Here is a 15,248-nt window from a genome sequence, read left to right on the forward strand (position 1 = left end):
GTGTTGGGAATCGAGTACTGACATTATTCTGTAAAATTAAGGTCATTGGGTGCTTATTAAGCAATTGGTTTGTGAGTGCTGTAGTGTTGCTGGATTATAGGTCTTTCTTTTTTGGATTGCTCTGAAGTTGACTACTTTCCTTTACTTTTCCTGTTCGGATGTGGTAAGATTGCCACTAATTAATAAATTGGTAAAATAAATAAATAAAATAAATAAAAATACATATATTGATTGATTGATTGATTAATTAAAAAATAAAAGGGAGGGAACCATAAGCTATATAGTCTAAAATAATAAAATAATTCATAATAAAGGAATATAACAGAGTTGTTACAATGGGGGAAAAGGACATCAAAACTATGAAAGTAATTACTCCTGTTGATGTAGTACAAAATACTAATCCTCTAGTTATTGGTATTGCAAGGTTATCTGGAAAATTGAATAAACGTTGGCCTGACATTGAACAACCATGGCCAGTGGAAGGGACTCTTAACCCTGACATCATCAACATAATGAAAGTGCTTCTGTCAATTCATAAGGCAGATCAAAAGAAGGGAAAAAAAAGGGAACAAGGTAAAGAAAAGAGACAAAGAGAGCTGGGTGTTCTTAAGCTGTTTGAAAATGAAGGACAAAAACTGATGAAAGATACCAACGATAAGAGAAACAAAGGTATAGAGAAAATGGTAAAAGAAGTGAAGGTGACAGAAAAACTAATGACAGAAGTCAGTACACCTTTCTCACATACGGATTCAGCAAAAAGACCCCCACCTTATGAGAAAGAAGTAGAAGAGAAGAGTTTAAGGACGTCTATCCTCAGCTTCCAGTGATCATTCAGGAGGGTGATTATTGCATCAGAGATGAAGATGAATGAATAATAGAGAGAGGACAAGCAGAAACGACCATAAAAATGAATCCAAACTCCAAAAGTAAGAAGAAAACGAGATGTCTGGAAACTAAGGGTAGAGTGAGGTTCAGGAGGATGGAACTTGAAGATGATGATGATGATGATCAGAGTGATTCAGAAGAGATCATGGGTGGATATGACCCTGTGATCTGACGGAGGTTGGCCAGAGCGGAAAGAAGGGGTGATGGATGTTTGAAGAAGAAGAATATAAGATATTCTAGTTCTGATGAAAGTGAAGATGAAGACAGCGATAAAGATTTGGAGATTAAAGGTGCTTCATATTCAAGAGTATTTTATCCTACAATGACTAGCACAGAAGAAATAGAAAGAGATATAGACTGATGTGTATCATGCCTGGATAAAGCGAATAATTTAGAAGAAGTAAGAGAACTGGAACAACAACTCAAGAAGCTGAAGATACAGAAGAAAAAACTGCTGAGAAAAGGACCCCAAGAATTGGAGAAAAAGTATACATTGAGGCCAAGGAAAGAGGGCACCAGTAAGAAGATGATGCCAGTGATCATTCGAGGACAAAACCTAGAATATAAGCCTTTGCAAAATACCGATATGTCAGACATACTTGAGAAGCTGCCTACTCTTCAAGATGGAGCATATCCTTGGATTTCAAAATTGGAAGAAATTACGGTGGGAACACAGTCAGCCATAGGAGACATTAAGAGACTTTTGGCTAATCTCCTTGGGATTCCAGATATGGAAGAAATATTTCAGAGAGCTGGACTCAATAGATATGTGGGGACTGCAGTGAACGACCCTGAATTGTTGGCTGCAAGTAGAAATCGGCTGTGGGGAGCACTGAAAGATATGTTTCCAACAAATGTGCATCCTGACAACATTCTGATTGACCCACTAGGACAACAAGAAAATCCGAGAGCCTATGTGTCAAGAGTTCATCAAGTGTGGAGAAATATTACTGGAAATGATCCAGATTTGAGTCAAATTGAGCAGTCAATTTTGAGAGCTAAACTGCAGATGGGACTGCCCTCACCAGTAAGGAGCAAACTGGCAGAGGTGGTTGGACTTGGAAGCATGACAAAAGACGTCTATACAGATCATATAGCCCATCAAGTGGATCTGTACAGGAAAAAGGAACACAACCAGAAAGAACAGGACCAAGAAACTCTCAGAAAACTCAATCAAATACAACTGGTGGAGAATAAGAAGGAGAAGAAACAAGCTTTGGTTATGCAGAATCAGTGTGCACCAAATCAACAATCACTGCCACAGCTTCAACCGGACCAGTTCCAACCGCAATTGTACCAGCCACCAATAGCGGTACCAGTTGTTTCATATCCACAGCCAGTTTCTGGACAGACACAGAATTGGAGAGGAAGAGGACGAGAAGGCTTAGAAAGAGGAAGAGGAGGAAGATTCAAGCCATACTTCCAGCAATCTCCAGAAGTGTGTTATAATTGTGGACAGGTTGGTCACTTTGCCCGTGAGTGCAATGGGCCAGGAGGAAACATCAGAGGGAATTTCAGAGGAAGATACAGGGGTCAGTCAAGATCATCTGGAGGACCAGTGAACCCCTATAGGGGCCCGGAGCAAGATTTCTAGGGGTGCCCAGAAGATCCGAAAGGGGGGTGTCAGCTGGTAGCATCAGGACCGGAAAAAGATCCAACAATTGAGGTGAAAATAAACAACCGACCATTGGAAGTGATGGCGGATAGCGGAGCTGCTTTTACCTGCGTTCGGCCTGAAGATTCTACACATCTCCCTATGTCCAATCAACTAATTAGGACAATCGGATTCGAGGGAGTAAAACAGCTGATTCCTCCTACGGAACCAATTGAGCTCTGCTATAAAAATCAAAAAATTACAATACCCATACTGGTATCAGAACATACACCTATTGCATTGTTGGGAAGAGATGCATTGTGTAAGTTGAACTGTACAATAAGATATACACCAGACGGCTGTCTGGTAGAAGTGCCAAATGAAAAGGTTTACCAATTGTTGATGATGACAGAGATGGATTTGTCTTAAGTATTCTGGATTGGAAATCTCAGTGAAGATTCTTTAAAGAAGGCTAAGGTTAGGAGAAAGATTACAAAGGAGTAGGGTTTTTGGGCACCATATTTGCTTGAACAGATTGATTATATCATAGGAAGGTGCACAATCTGTCTGAAAAATAATGTTCGCAGGGGTGTGATGGTTCTTCCTGGTTACATTCCTACACCGAGAGGTCCTATGCGTGAGTTGGTTATCGACTTTGTTGATATGATAAAACCAGTTGATGGGAAAAGATACATGTTGGTGGTTGTAGATAGATTTTCACGATGGCCGGAGGCCTGTCCAACCAAGCGAAAAGATGCTCAATCGGTTGCCAAGTTCTTGTGTAAAGAAGTCATAAGCAGGTGGGGACTACCCGATCACATATCCTAAAATTAGTGGGAAAGGAATTTGTGGCTAAATCAGTGAAATGGTTTTTGAAAAATTAGGGGAAAAGTCAGACTAAAAAGTTATGAAAACTAGAATTGAAGTAACTCTGGGACAGTCAGCTCAGCTCCCATGTAAGTGCACGAGAGAGAACAGTGGTGAAGGGAAATTTTGAGTTCAGTGGGAAGATAGATATGGCAGGAGTTTAGATCTGTTAGGAGCAGTTGCATTGAGAAAGTATGCGTTGCTGAATGATAAGAGAAGAATGCAGATTGAGGGTGATTGCAGTATCTATATTTACAATTCCCAGCAGGAAGATCAAGGTGATTATAAATGTATTTTTTATAATCAACAGTTTGAAAGTGAGGGATTAGAGTTGGGACTGAGAGTTAATGTAGTGACACTAGTGGTGATAGATGGAAATACAAGTAAAGAGTTCAAAGCTTTAGGGAGAATCGATGAATCAACAACAATGACATCAACACTTCAGCCTATTATAACAACAGTGAGAAGCAATTCAACTCTTTCAACATTGACAGTTATTAAAGCTATAAATATATCACATTTGATTACAAGGGTGCCAATCGCTCCAGCACCAATTTTAGAGGAAAAGACTGTCATTAGGGTTAGGATGGGTGGTACAGCTCATCTTCCTTGTAGATGTGAGAGATGGAGTGGGGGTGGTGACGTTCCTCCCACATGGAGAGATAATTATGGAGAAGAAGTGTTGTTATCAGGACCAGAAGTAGAAGCTGTGACCCCTAGTCAAAGGAAGTATATTTTGTACAACGATATGAAGTGGAAGAGGGTTATGAGTGATTGCTCACTTATTTTGCGTAATGTTACATGGAAAGATCAGGGAGAATATTTGTGTACTTATTTAGTGCAAGCATTAAAATTTGTTCCGGCTAAGAATTATTGGTTAAAAGGCTATGTAACTCGTAAGGTGACGCTTATGATGGAAGATTTGAAGTCTGTTGAAGCTTCCACAGTCACCAAAGGAGTTCAGGAGAAGTACATTAAAGTAGCCACTCCAACAATAAATAATACACAGAGGATATCTGTAACTTTCCCACTGGAAATAGTTAAGAGTGTTAATAAATCAACTAAAGCAACTATTTTAATAGTAACTTTGAAAGAGATTAATGGTACGACGGCAATAACAAATGTAGGAAATATGACACAGACACCAACAACAACTTTTCTGAAACTAAAGGATGTAGCAAGAGTGACTCAGGAGTTTATGATACGGATGGAGAGTGCTGTCAATGGTAGTAAGGATAGTGTTGAAATAGGAGAGCAGATGGTAGTAGAGAATGATGTAGATTCATCTGAAATAGTGCAGAATACTATCATGGAGGTACAGGATGAGTTCTTTGATTTTAATGGAAGACAAGAAGATATATCTGATCAATACCGCTCGTTAGGGAAGAGAGAAACTAAATGGAAGGCATATGGATTTGATTCTTCTGTTTTGCAAATTAAAGATGGATGGGCAGGTAGGAATCTTTGGTTCCAGCAGTTAACTCATTCTGTAAGATCAGTGAGGAATCTTGAGGGTCCATGCCTGTTGAGAATTCCAGCACCAGGCACATGGGGTTCTATCTTAGAGACGGTGGCTAAACCTCTATCAAGTACGTGTCAATCTTATGCTTTATCATGGCTGTTGTATCAGCAACAATCATTAACAGATACAATAATGTCGTTGTCGAAACATTTGTTTAGGCCTAGGTTTAAGTGTAATTGGTTAAATGAATTACCCTATGTGAATTTGTTAGATGGGAAGGAAAATCAGTTAACAGCGCTTCATGAAGCATTGGAGGTGAAACCAGTGAGGGCTAAAAGCTGTTTTTGTTCTAATAAAACATATGAGGGAAAGGGTATGTTTATGGGAATATCAGATTGTGATGATTATATGATGACTTTGGGTAAGCATGAACATAAGGTTAGTAATGAGAAATATAATGTAACTTTTTATGTTCCAGTTAGTAAGAAGAGCAGGACTTTGATGGTGAAAGATCAGCTTTTGCCTGGTAATGTGACTATTGGGAATTTTAGAGATATTTGGTGGGTTTGTGGTGATAAAGTGTATATATTCTTACCCTATGGATGGACAGGATGTTGTTACATGTCAACGTTGAAGCTTCCATATGAGGTTTTTACCATATGAGTCTAGGTTTGGAAATAGGGTGATAAAGGGACATGGCGGAATTTCATAGTCTGGAAGCCTACCATTGGAGGATAAGTCTAGGAGAGAAGTGGGGACTGGGACTTTTTCCATGGTATGGTGTAAAATTTTTGGCAGATCACATTGATAATAATACCTATACTTTGCAGGGTTTTGCAAATGAAACGATAAGAGGGTTTAACCTTCTGTCGAATACTCAAAGAAGTCACAGACTGACGCTGTTGAAACGGGGGATGATTGTTATACTTTGTTATACTTTGATCCCAGATAGTTCCGATAATATCACTAGTGTTATAGATGCATTGAAGAATATAAGGGATGCGTTTGGTAGATCTGAAGGAGCTGGATGGTCAGCGAAGGCTTGGTTGCAAGATCAGTTAGGCCCAGTGGGAGCAGTGATAGTTCAGATTTTAGTAGCAGCTCTGATAGCGCTGTGTGTGATGTTTTGCTTTTGTACTTTGTTATTGACTTTTGCGAAGGCTATGATATTGAGATGGGTTGGAGTTGTGATGCCTGGAGAAAACACTCAGATGCCGTTGTTACCTGTTACTGATCTAGATGAAGATGAACAAGTGGGACTGGATGGAGTATTGATGGATAGATATCCATTTTGAATATCCGATCATTTTTCAAATGTTTTTAAATATTAGTATGATTGTAGTATTTTGTGATGAATCCAATGGGGGAAATTGAATGAGATTCATTTTATATATCATTTTTATATTTTTAGTTGATATTGATGTTTTAATTTGAATGTGTTGTTTTGCAAAATATACTGTTTGGTCTTTTCTTTTCTTCCAGAAGCATATGGGGGAATGTGTAGAGGGGATTCAAATACTCAAACATGAACAATATGAATGGACTGGAGGAAGTGGAACAAGGAAGGTGTGGAAATGTTCAGATTCCATCATCGACGTTGCATTGGAAGTCGACACTGCTGAGGAGATGAAGTATAGTGGACTACATTCCAGTGTCTGCAATGATATATAGACATATTTGCATGTGTAATACATAATTTGTGTCATATTCTTTCTGTATTAATTTTTGTAGAATGATATTTGCTGTTATTGGGTACATGTGGGGATCTCAGATGTTTTTGTTTATTTTGTGGATGCTTAGGGATATTGGGTCTAGGCAGGGATAGAGAGAATCCACAGGAGGGTCCGATGGGTCGACCAGCCTGAATGTGGACATTTTTGATTGTATTTTGTTTGCTGAGGCTCTCATGTGTATTAAAATTGCATCATAGTTTAAAATGCATTGATAAACATTTATGAATTGATCTGGAGTACTTAGGTGGTTGCCTGGGGCAGAGGGGCCGTGAGAGAATTTTACTGTCTTGATTGATTGATGGATATTTGGAAAGAAAGCTGCCAGACAGGTTTTTCGCTCTCACACTCCATAAAGATTTGTTCATATTTCATAGAAATGTATTTACACTCCATAGAAAAATGTGTTTTTGGTTTATTGTTAAAGATACTCAATAAGAGAACTTGTTATTTGTCATAATCCTATTCTTTTTGTTTTCGAGACTTAATCAGTCTCGAAGGGGGGAAATATGTGGTGTCTAAGGAATTTATGACTTTGCTAACGTTTGCAAATGGTATCTTGGAGGATGTTGATTCTGCTTAGGGAAGCATCTGGGGAGCAGTTTTATAGGGGCAATCTAGAACAGAGGAAGTCTGTTGTGTGGAGTCATGGGATTGGTCTCTAGGGGAAACCACCCATATCATGGTAAAGATTATAAATACTTGGTGGGGACAAAGGAGGACAGAACAACATATTATTTTGGGTCGTTGTTCTCCAAATGCCTGCAGATGTCTGTAAACTTACACTGAAATCTTGTGATATAAATAAACCTTTATAATCAAAGTACAGTGTAAGCGGACTCCTTGTTCTCACAGCAAAATTAGCATTATTATTTAGATACCACACTAATAATAAAAAAGAAGAAGAACCGTTACACTATGGTAATGTGACTAATAATCAGGTATGTCAAGATCAGATGGGTGTGGTAATTTCTTGTTATATCAACTGTCATTAGGTTATAATTTCATGCCGTCACAATTTAAGACTAGTACTTGCATTAACTGTAAGCTTTTCTTCACCCACATACTTGAATGTGTGTCAAACTTACCATCAACTTGCTGATTATACATTTAATGACCTAGTAGCCTAATGCAGGATCTTACCACTAGGGGCTGGTGGAAGCTGGGGCACTGTAAGCTGGGCTTGTTTGGGTTCATTAGTCTTTTTCTGGAGTACTTCACTTCCATCAACATCTTACGAAGCACAATACAATTTTTTTTAAATTTATTTCATCTACTTCCTGATGCATGTAATACACACAATGGAATAAGACTAGTTAAGAAATCCTCAACAGGTGGCTCTACATGGAATCTGATTGGTTTAGTCACCGCCCTCTTTGCTGGTTCCTCGTCAGATTCAACATTGGAGGTGTCAACCCCCCGTTTGGCTCGTTGCTCTGCCACAGAGAAATTGTCTGTACGTGCAATAAACATAGTCATAAATACTTTCCTATTACAGTGGAGGAAAAAAGTATTTAGTCAGCCACCAATTGTGCAAGTTCTCCCACTTAAAAAGATGAGAGAGGCCTGTAATATTCATCATAGGTACACGTCAACTATGACAAACAAAATGAGGAAAAAAAATACAGAAAATCACATTGTAGGATTTTCTATGAATTTATTTGCAAATTATGGTGGAAAATAAGTATTTGGTCAATAACAAAAGTTTCTCAATACTTTGTTATATACCCTTTGTTGGCAATGACACAGGTCAAATGTTTTCTGTAAGTCTTCACAAGGTTTTCACACACTGTTGCTGGTATTTTGGCCCATTCCTCCATGCAGATCTCCTCTAGAGCAGTGATGTTTTGGGGCTGTCGCTGGGCAACACGGACATTCAACTCCCTCCAAAGATTTTCTATGGGGTTGAGATCTGTAGACTGGCTAGGCCACTCCAGGACCTTGAAATGCTTCTTACGAAGCCACTCCTTCGTTGCCCGGGCGGTGTGTTTGGGATCATTGTCATGCTGAAAGACCCAGCCACGTTTCATCTTCAATGCCCTTGCTGATGGAAGGAGGTTTTCACTCAAAATATCACGATACATGGCCCCATTCATTCTTTCCTTTACACGGATCAGTTGTCCTGGTCCATTTGCAGACAAACAGCCCCAAAGCATGATGTTTCCACCCCCATGCTTCACAGTAGGTATGGTGTTCTTTGGATGCAACTCAGCATCTTTGTCCTCATAACACGACGAGTTGAGTTTTTACCAAAAAGTTATATTTTGGTTTCATCTGACCATATGACATTCTCCCAATCCTCTTCTGGATCATCCAAATGCACTCTAGCAAACTTCAGACGGGCCTGGACATGTACTGGCTTAAGCAGGGGGACACGTCTGGCACTGCAGGATTTGAGTCCCTGGCGGCGTAGTGTGTTACTGATGGTAGGCTTTGTTACTTTGGTCCCAGCTCTCTGCAGGTCATTCACTAGGTCCCCCCGTGTGGTTCTGGGATTTTTGCTCACCGTTCTTGTGATCATTTTGACCCCACGGGGTGAGATCTTGCGTGGAGCCCCAGATCGAGGGAGATTATCAGTGGTCTTGTATGTCTTCATTTCCTAATAATTGCTCCCACAGTTGATTTCTTCAAACCAAGCTGCAAACCAGGGCGGCAGGTAGCTTAGTGGGTAAGAGCGTTGTGCCAGTAACCGAAAGGTCGCTGGTTCTAATCCCCGAGCCGACTAGGTGAAAAATCTGTCGATGTGCCCTTAAGCAAGGCACTTAACCCTAATTGCTCATGTAAGTCGCTCTGGATAAGAGCGTCTGCTAAATAATGTAATTTGTAATTTGTAATTTTACCTATTGCAGATTCAGTCTTCCCAGCCTGGTGCAGGTCTACAATTTTGTTTCTGGTGTCCTTTGACAGCTCTTTGGTCTTGGCCATAGTGGAGTTTGGAGTGTGACTGTTTGAGGGTGTGGACAGGTGTCTTTTATACTGATAACAAGTTCAAACAGGTGCCATTAATACAGGTAACGAGTGGAGGACAGAGGAGCCTCTTAAAGAAGAAGTTACAGGTCTGTGAGAGCCAGAAATCTTGCTTGTTTGTAGGTGACCAAATACTTATTTTCCACCATAATTTGCAAATAAATTCATTAAAAATCCTACAATGTGATTTTCTGGAAAAAAAATTCTCAATTTCTCTGTCATAGTTGACGTACCTATGATGAAAATTACAGGCCTCATCTTTTTAAGTGGGAGAACTTGCACAATTGGTGGCTGACTAAATACCTTTTTCCCACACTGTAACACTGGCAAAACAGGGTATTGAGTATTTGTAACTCACATAGTAATACTTTCAGCAAATACATATAGTACTTAAGAGGGGGAAGTTACTGACTCTACTGACCAGGAGTGGGTTGCACCAGTTAGACGCTAATAAGGTGTAAGAGATAAGTTGGGCCTACCTACACCCGACATAATGATTTAGAAAATTGAACAAGATGCGACATGACTAGTCATGAAACACTTACCTTGGAAACTAGTTATAGAGTTATACTATACGTCTACCCCACATTACACTTAGTTTTTACACCCTGGCGTAGCAAAAGCTATTACTTACAACCAGGTGGTGACACAGGTTTACGCCTGGCTTAGAACATATTCTACGTTAGAACTAGCCTTACGTATAGGAGTATGTTCAACTGATGCAACCTGCTCCAGAGCCACACAACCAAGCATACATTGCAATATAAACGGTAGTGGATGGATACAGTAAAATATTATTTTACCAGTGGATGAAAAGATGGAAATTCTGTACTTCTCCCATAATAATTTGTCAGGCCGGTCTCCTCTCTTAATCATTGTTGCGCTGGCATTTCTTGGCCAGTAGCAACACAGGACCTGCAAGATATGAGACTCTGTTTAAAGTTAACTATTTATCCATCTCTTTGCCTGAAAGGGGTAAACCATTTAACTGATCAACTCACCCCATCTCTCTTCTCCACCCACTGCTCTGGTACAACTTCAACAGTGTTCTCTTTTACAAAATGTACAACATAATAACGCTGTGTGCCCTGTGCAGAAAAACAAAACACCAATTCCACACTGTTCAGTCTCTTGATTTACCAGCCAAGATAGTTTGCAAAACTAATACAGCTTGTGAACTTGGCTGTAGCCAACACGAGTGCCATGGTCCTCCTCAAGAATAATAGCTTGCTTAGCAAGACTGCTCTTTGCAATGAGATGCATTTGTGTGCTCCTTGTAGTCGTGCGTAAAGTCCAATACAGTCTTGAGTCACAAGGACTCAGCGTGTAAGATTCCAGATGCTGAAACACCCTGCAGAGGTCAATGTTGTTCTTCATCAGGACCTAAGAACACGATTACTGAACCCTGTAACACAGGCTGTGGTTACACGCGGCACTATCCAAATAACGTAGCTGGGCTAAACTATCTATTAGGCAACTGGTTAATTAGCTAACTTGCAAGCTTCCTCGCTAGTTAGATAGCCTGACATCATCAAAATGTCTTTATATGGGGAGCTGGGAGTACACTAACGTACTTGGTTTAAATAGCACACGCTGGATAACTTACCTTTCGTAAAAACTTCCAAGAGGTGAACTGTGTTCGGGCAGTCAGAGTCGATGGTGTCTTCGCTGTTCAGCTGTGTTGTTTCACTTTTACCAATTAGTACCGTAGGTGTTTCTTTCTGGCTCCAGCCTCAGTATTGTTAGTTGCAGTATTTATAGTTGCAGTATTTTATATTTGCAATGACGGATAATGGAGTCAAAGGGAATATTCAGGATCAACCGTCGTCAGGCCACCACTACTGCTGATTTTTTAAAATGCAAATAGTTTGGGTAGCCATGATTAGCTGTTCAGGAGTCTTATGGCTTGGGGGTAGAAGCTGTTGAGAAGTCTTTTGGACCTAGACTTGGCACTCCGGTACCACTTGCCGTGCGGTAGTAGAGAGAACAGTCTATGACTAGGGTGGCTGGAGTCTTTGACAATTTTGAGGGCCTTCCTCTGACACATTCATAAATGAATATAATACAAAAATACTATTTTTAGGTATCGTTCCCTCTTCCATAGGCCTATACTGAGGTCAAAATTACATTATGAATTTCCATACATTTATTAAATCGGTAGAATTATGGAAAAATAAATTGAGGAGGGGAAGAGCTGTATCCACTTCCTTTACTCCAAGCACAAGTATGCTGGCCAGTGTTGCCAACTCCTCAGTAAGGAAAGTAGCTATTGGGTGTCCTAAAAGTTGCTAGATGTCGCTAAATGACGTCATCACCTCATTTGCATAATTGCCCATGTTCATGTAATTGTGATGGAGGCTGTAGGAGAGAGGAATAACGTTGTGGGAGAGACAAAAAGTGAGTAAAAAACACCCTACATTTACATCCCGCCCTGAATGTAAGCCAGTCTGGACGCGAAGGGGTGAACATCTCCTGCTCTGACTGCAGCTGGGAGGGACTGCTGCGCGAGGACTGGGCCGCCTGTGAGTGCTTTGGGACAGGGGTAACAAAGCACCCGCTGCTCGTTGAGAAGAGTAAGAACGATACGTGCTTTCACGTCAGAGTCTCCAAAAGTCTCCAATAACAACAGAAAAAGTCGCTAGATTTGTCGCTAGTCGCTTTTTAAAAAATGTGTCGCTAGAGGGGTCTGAAAACTAGCTAAATATAGCGACAAAGTTGCTAAGTTGGCAACACTGATGCTGGCCCCAATATCTTGGGATCTAAAGTACTTATTTAGAAGGTAACAAATGTTCCTACACACTTAGAAAGACAATGTTACAAGTGTACCGCCACTTGACTTACAGACGACGTTCCAAAATGTATTTCTATCATTCTGATTGTAACGTTATATGAAGACAAACCATAGCTCTAAATGTAACGTTATGAAATATTCCTAGGATATCTCCAAAATAACATGATATTCAGAACCTTTCATGGACTACCAAGGAACGTTTTTAATGTTCCCATGATGTCTGTATAGCGAAGGGATATTTATAACCTCTATAATACTTATTAGAAACGTTATGAATGTGCCTATAATGTCCCAAACGGGCTATGACATTCAGTACCTCTGGAAGACTTAAGGGGAATGTTACAAATGTCTCAGTTAAGTTCCTTGTTAGCTGGGCTACAGTAGCCTACAATGGCATATAAATTAATAGCCTACTTGATGGCCAACTGATGCAAATGTAGCCTATCATTTTCCACATTTAATGTAATTTTCATTGTGGACGTTTTCCCATAACAGAAGCATGCTAGGGAGTTCCATAACTTCCATTTCCAATTTCCACACTTGCAGCGCTCCAGATCCTAGAACTGCGCATGAGTAAAACCCTTTACTTTAAATCACCTCTGAGCGAATTTATCTAAAGAGTAAAAAAAAATGCGGACATAGCAACCGTGCTTTTGTCACAATATTGCAAGTGCAGAGAGGAAATTATGTCTCAGTTTTGTGGTTGTGGTGCAGAATGTGAAAGAAATCCCATGCTTCTGCTTTCTCTGTTGAGTATATGACTTCGATTGGGGCTCAATGGAGCTGGCTGAAAGGTACAGCATTCCAATGAATGACTATGAGGATGCCACAGGGTTACAGACCCGAGGTGCAAGGACACCTAGAACAGAGGACATCTACCAGTCTCTTCAGTCTCCAAACATAACATATAGACAGAGAGAGGCCAGTGAGTATTTGGTTCATATTTTCTAGTACACTCAAATAAATCGGTCAGTTGTGACTTTAAATTAATAAATATGTAGGCCTGCATGACTAATAATAAAGTATGATTGAGAAGACAGTATTAATCTAATTTAGTAACTTATGCATTTCAGGGCCACATGACAGGATGCAATGGAAAACATTTGTGTCCCCTCTGCTCCTCTTCAATGCACTTTTACTGATGATCATTCTGGTAATTGTTGGAGTTCACTGTAAGTAATTTAATCAACAATGCACTACTGAATATTTGATTGTTGTGATGATTATTATGTGAGGTTCTAAAAATGAAGAATAGCTGGGGTTTGAGTGTAAAAGACAGCTCTGTCTGTCACCAACCACTGTTCCTAACCAAGTGTTCTACTCTTGTAGTTCATACTCTAAAACCTAAATACTATTAGTTGGTTCAACCAGTGCAAGACGCAAACCTGTTCAACCTATTAGTCATCTCAGGATTAAATATCTTTTTTAAAAGAGCAGCTTTCTTATTATTTTTTGCCAGATTCCCATTTCACCGGGGCAATATCATCTGAAAATGGAGGTGGGTGACTTCATATGGCTACTGTACTGTATAAGTTATATAAATCACACAAATTACCTCTATTTAGTAGATAAAGATTAAACACAACCTGTGGAATGTCTTGCTGTAGTTTGTTTAGTTGTTTAATTAGAAAGTACTGTGTTCTATTTCATTACCGGAAAATCCCAACTTCCAAGTCAAATTTCCACTTCGTCTCTCATTGACATCAATGCATGACTAATGCATGATGTAACACATTTGACTTCACTGGAAGTTATGATTCACCACTAACATTATAGATTCAGCACATTTGATGTGGTCACACTTTCACGCATGGAGGAACCAATACTAGTATGTTACATTCAGATTTCAGACAGAATGAAGAAATGTGGCATCTCTATCACAATGGGTTCTATCTATTCTGGCAAAGTGTGGGGGATTGCCTAACTGCTGATAGCTTCTGTCAGCAGAGAAACGCCACTCTGACCACATTACAGCCACATAACAGGGTATGTCAGCTTGTATACTCTGTCTGTGAAATATTATACACTTGCAGTGTCTATATAGAATACAATTAACTTTCAGTGTCAGGTCATACATTTTCAGTTCAAAAATATTTATTCTGAGCTAAAGGTGTAAAATGCATAAAGATTAAAAGCATGAGTTTGAATACATAGGTTTGGTTGTTGGCCAGGGCCAGAGGACAGCAGCTTTGGGTCCTTGAGCTGAGGGATATGACCGAGTTGTCTGCAGATGGTGCCACAGAGGTTCAGAATAATACAATCTTTCATAATCCTTTTTATATTATGTACAGTACTTCATTAAGAAAATGTTTTGTGATAAGTTCCTTTTTAACCTTTGTTTGATCTTCCTCAGGAGGATGGTGAATATGGTGATGATTGTGCCCTCCTGACTGGTGACCCCACCCAGGCCTCAATGAGCCCGGGCCACAGGAAGAGCAAGGGGTGGGTGTGTGAGAGGAAGGCCTCTCCACCACATGTATCTGGAAATCAATAAGATCCAACCTATTCCATTCAGGGAGGATATCAACTTTTCCTTGAATTTTTTTCACTTTTTAGTCACGATGTTAATTGTTTTTTTAATTCCCTGAACAATGTCCTCGTTTTAATGACCAAAATGTATTGCTTAATTTGGGGAGTTACATTGTTTGATTCTATCCTGCATTGCAGGGCAATTGCTTGTGTCAGTGTACACAAGAGGGCGCTATGTAATTGTAAAGATTCAGTAAAGTCTGCAAAGAAAGAGCCAAAAATGTTGTTCACAGGAGAACATTACTGAAACATGCACACGTTTTCTTTACATGCAGAAGGAGTCACTGACCTGTAGATCAAACCATAAGCTTGCTAGGCTTCTCATCACCATTCAAAGGATGGCTGAAGCACTACAAAATGTAGCTGAAACATCTGTTTACATCTGTTAGATTAATTTGTATTTTAAGAATAATGACTAAAGGA

General features: G+C 39.8%; 1 protein-coding gene across 1 annotated transcript; it reads left to right on the top strand.

Annotated features, from left to right (window-relative positions):
- The first annotated feature begins 12,256 nt into the window (after positions 1–12,256).
- Positions 12,257–15,248, top strand: LOC121580308. Its single transcript, XM_041895362.2, has 6 exons — positions 12,257–13,221; positions 13,370–13,468; positions 13,756–13,794; positions 14,140–14,282; positions 14,451–14,540; positions 14,650–15,248. The coding sequence occupies exons 1-6, from the start codon at positions 13,074–13,076 to the stop codon at positions 14,788–14,790; spliced, it is 660 nt and encodes a 219-aa protein (XP_041751296.2). The 5' UTR covers positions 12,257–13,073; the 3' UTR covers positions 14,791–15,248.

The sequence above is a fragment of the Coregonus clupeaformis genome, chromosome 13 (assembly GCF_020615455.1).
Source record: "Coregonus clupeaformis isolate EN_2021a chromosome 13, ASM2061545v1, whole genome shotgun sequence".
Lineage (NCBI taxonomy): Eukaryota > Metazoa > Chordata > Actinopteri > Salmoniformes > Salmonidae > Coregonus > Coregonus clupeaformis.

What these genes read in the sequence shown, in the direction of transcription:
- LOC121580308 (XM_041895362.2), top strand. Translation starts at nt 13,074, where the DNA reads ATGGAGCTGGCTGAAAGGTACAGCATTCCAATGAATGACTATGAGGAT. An exon ending in AATATCATCTGAAAATGGAG is followed by an intron (nt 13,795 to 14,139) that starts GTGGGTGACTTC and finishes TGTTACATTCAG; the next exon opens with ATTTCAGACAGAATGAAGAA. An exon ending in CATTACAGCCACATAACAGG is followed by an intron (nt 14,283 to 14,450) that starts GTATGTCAGCTT and finishes TTGAATACATAG; the next exon opens with GTTTGGTTGTTGGCCAGGGC.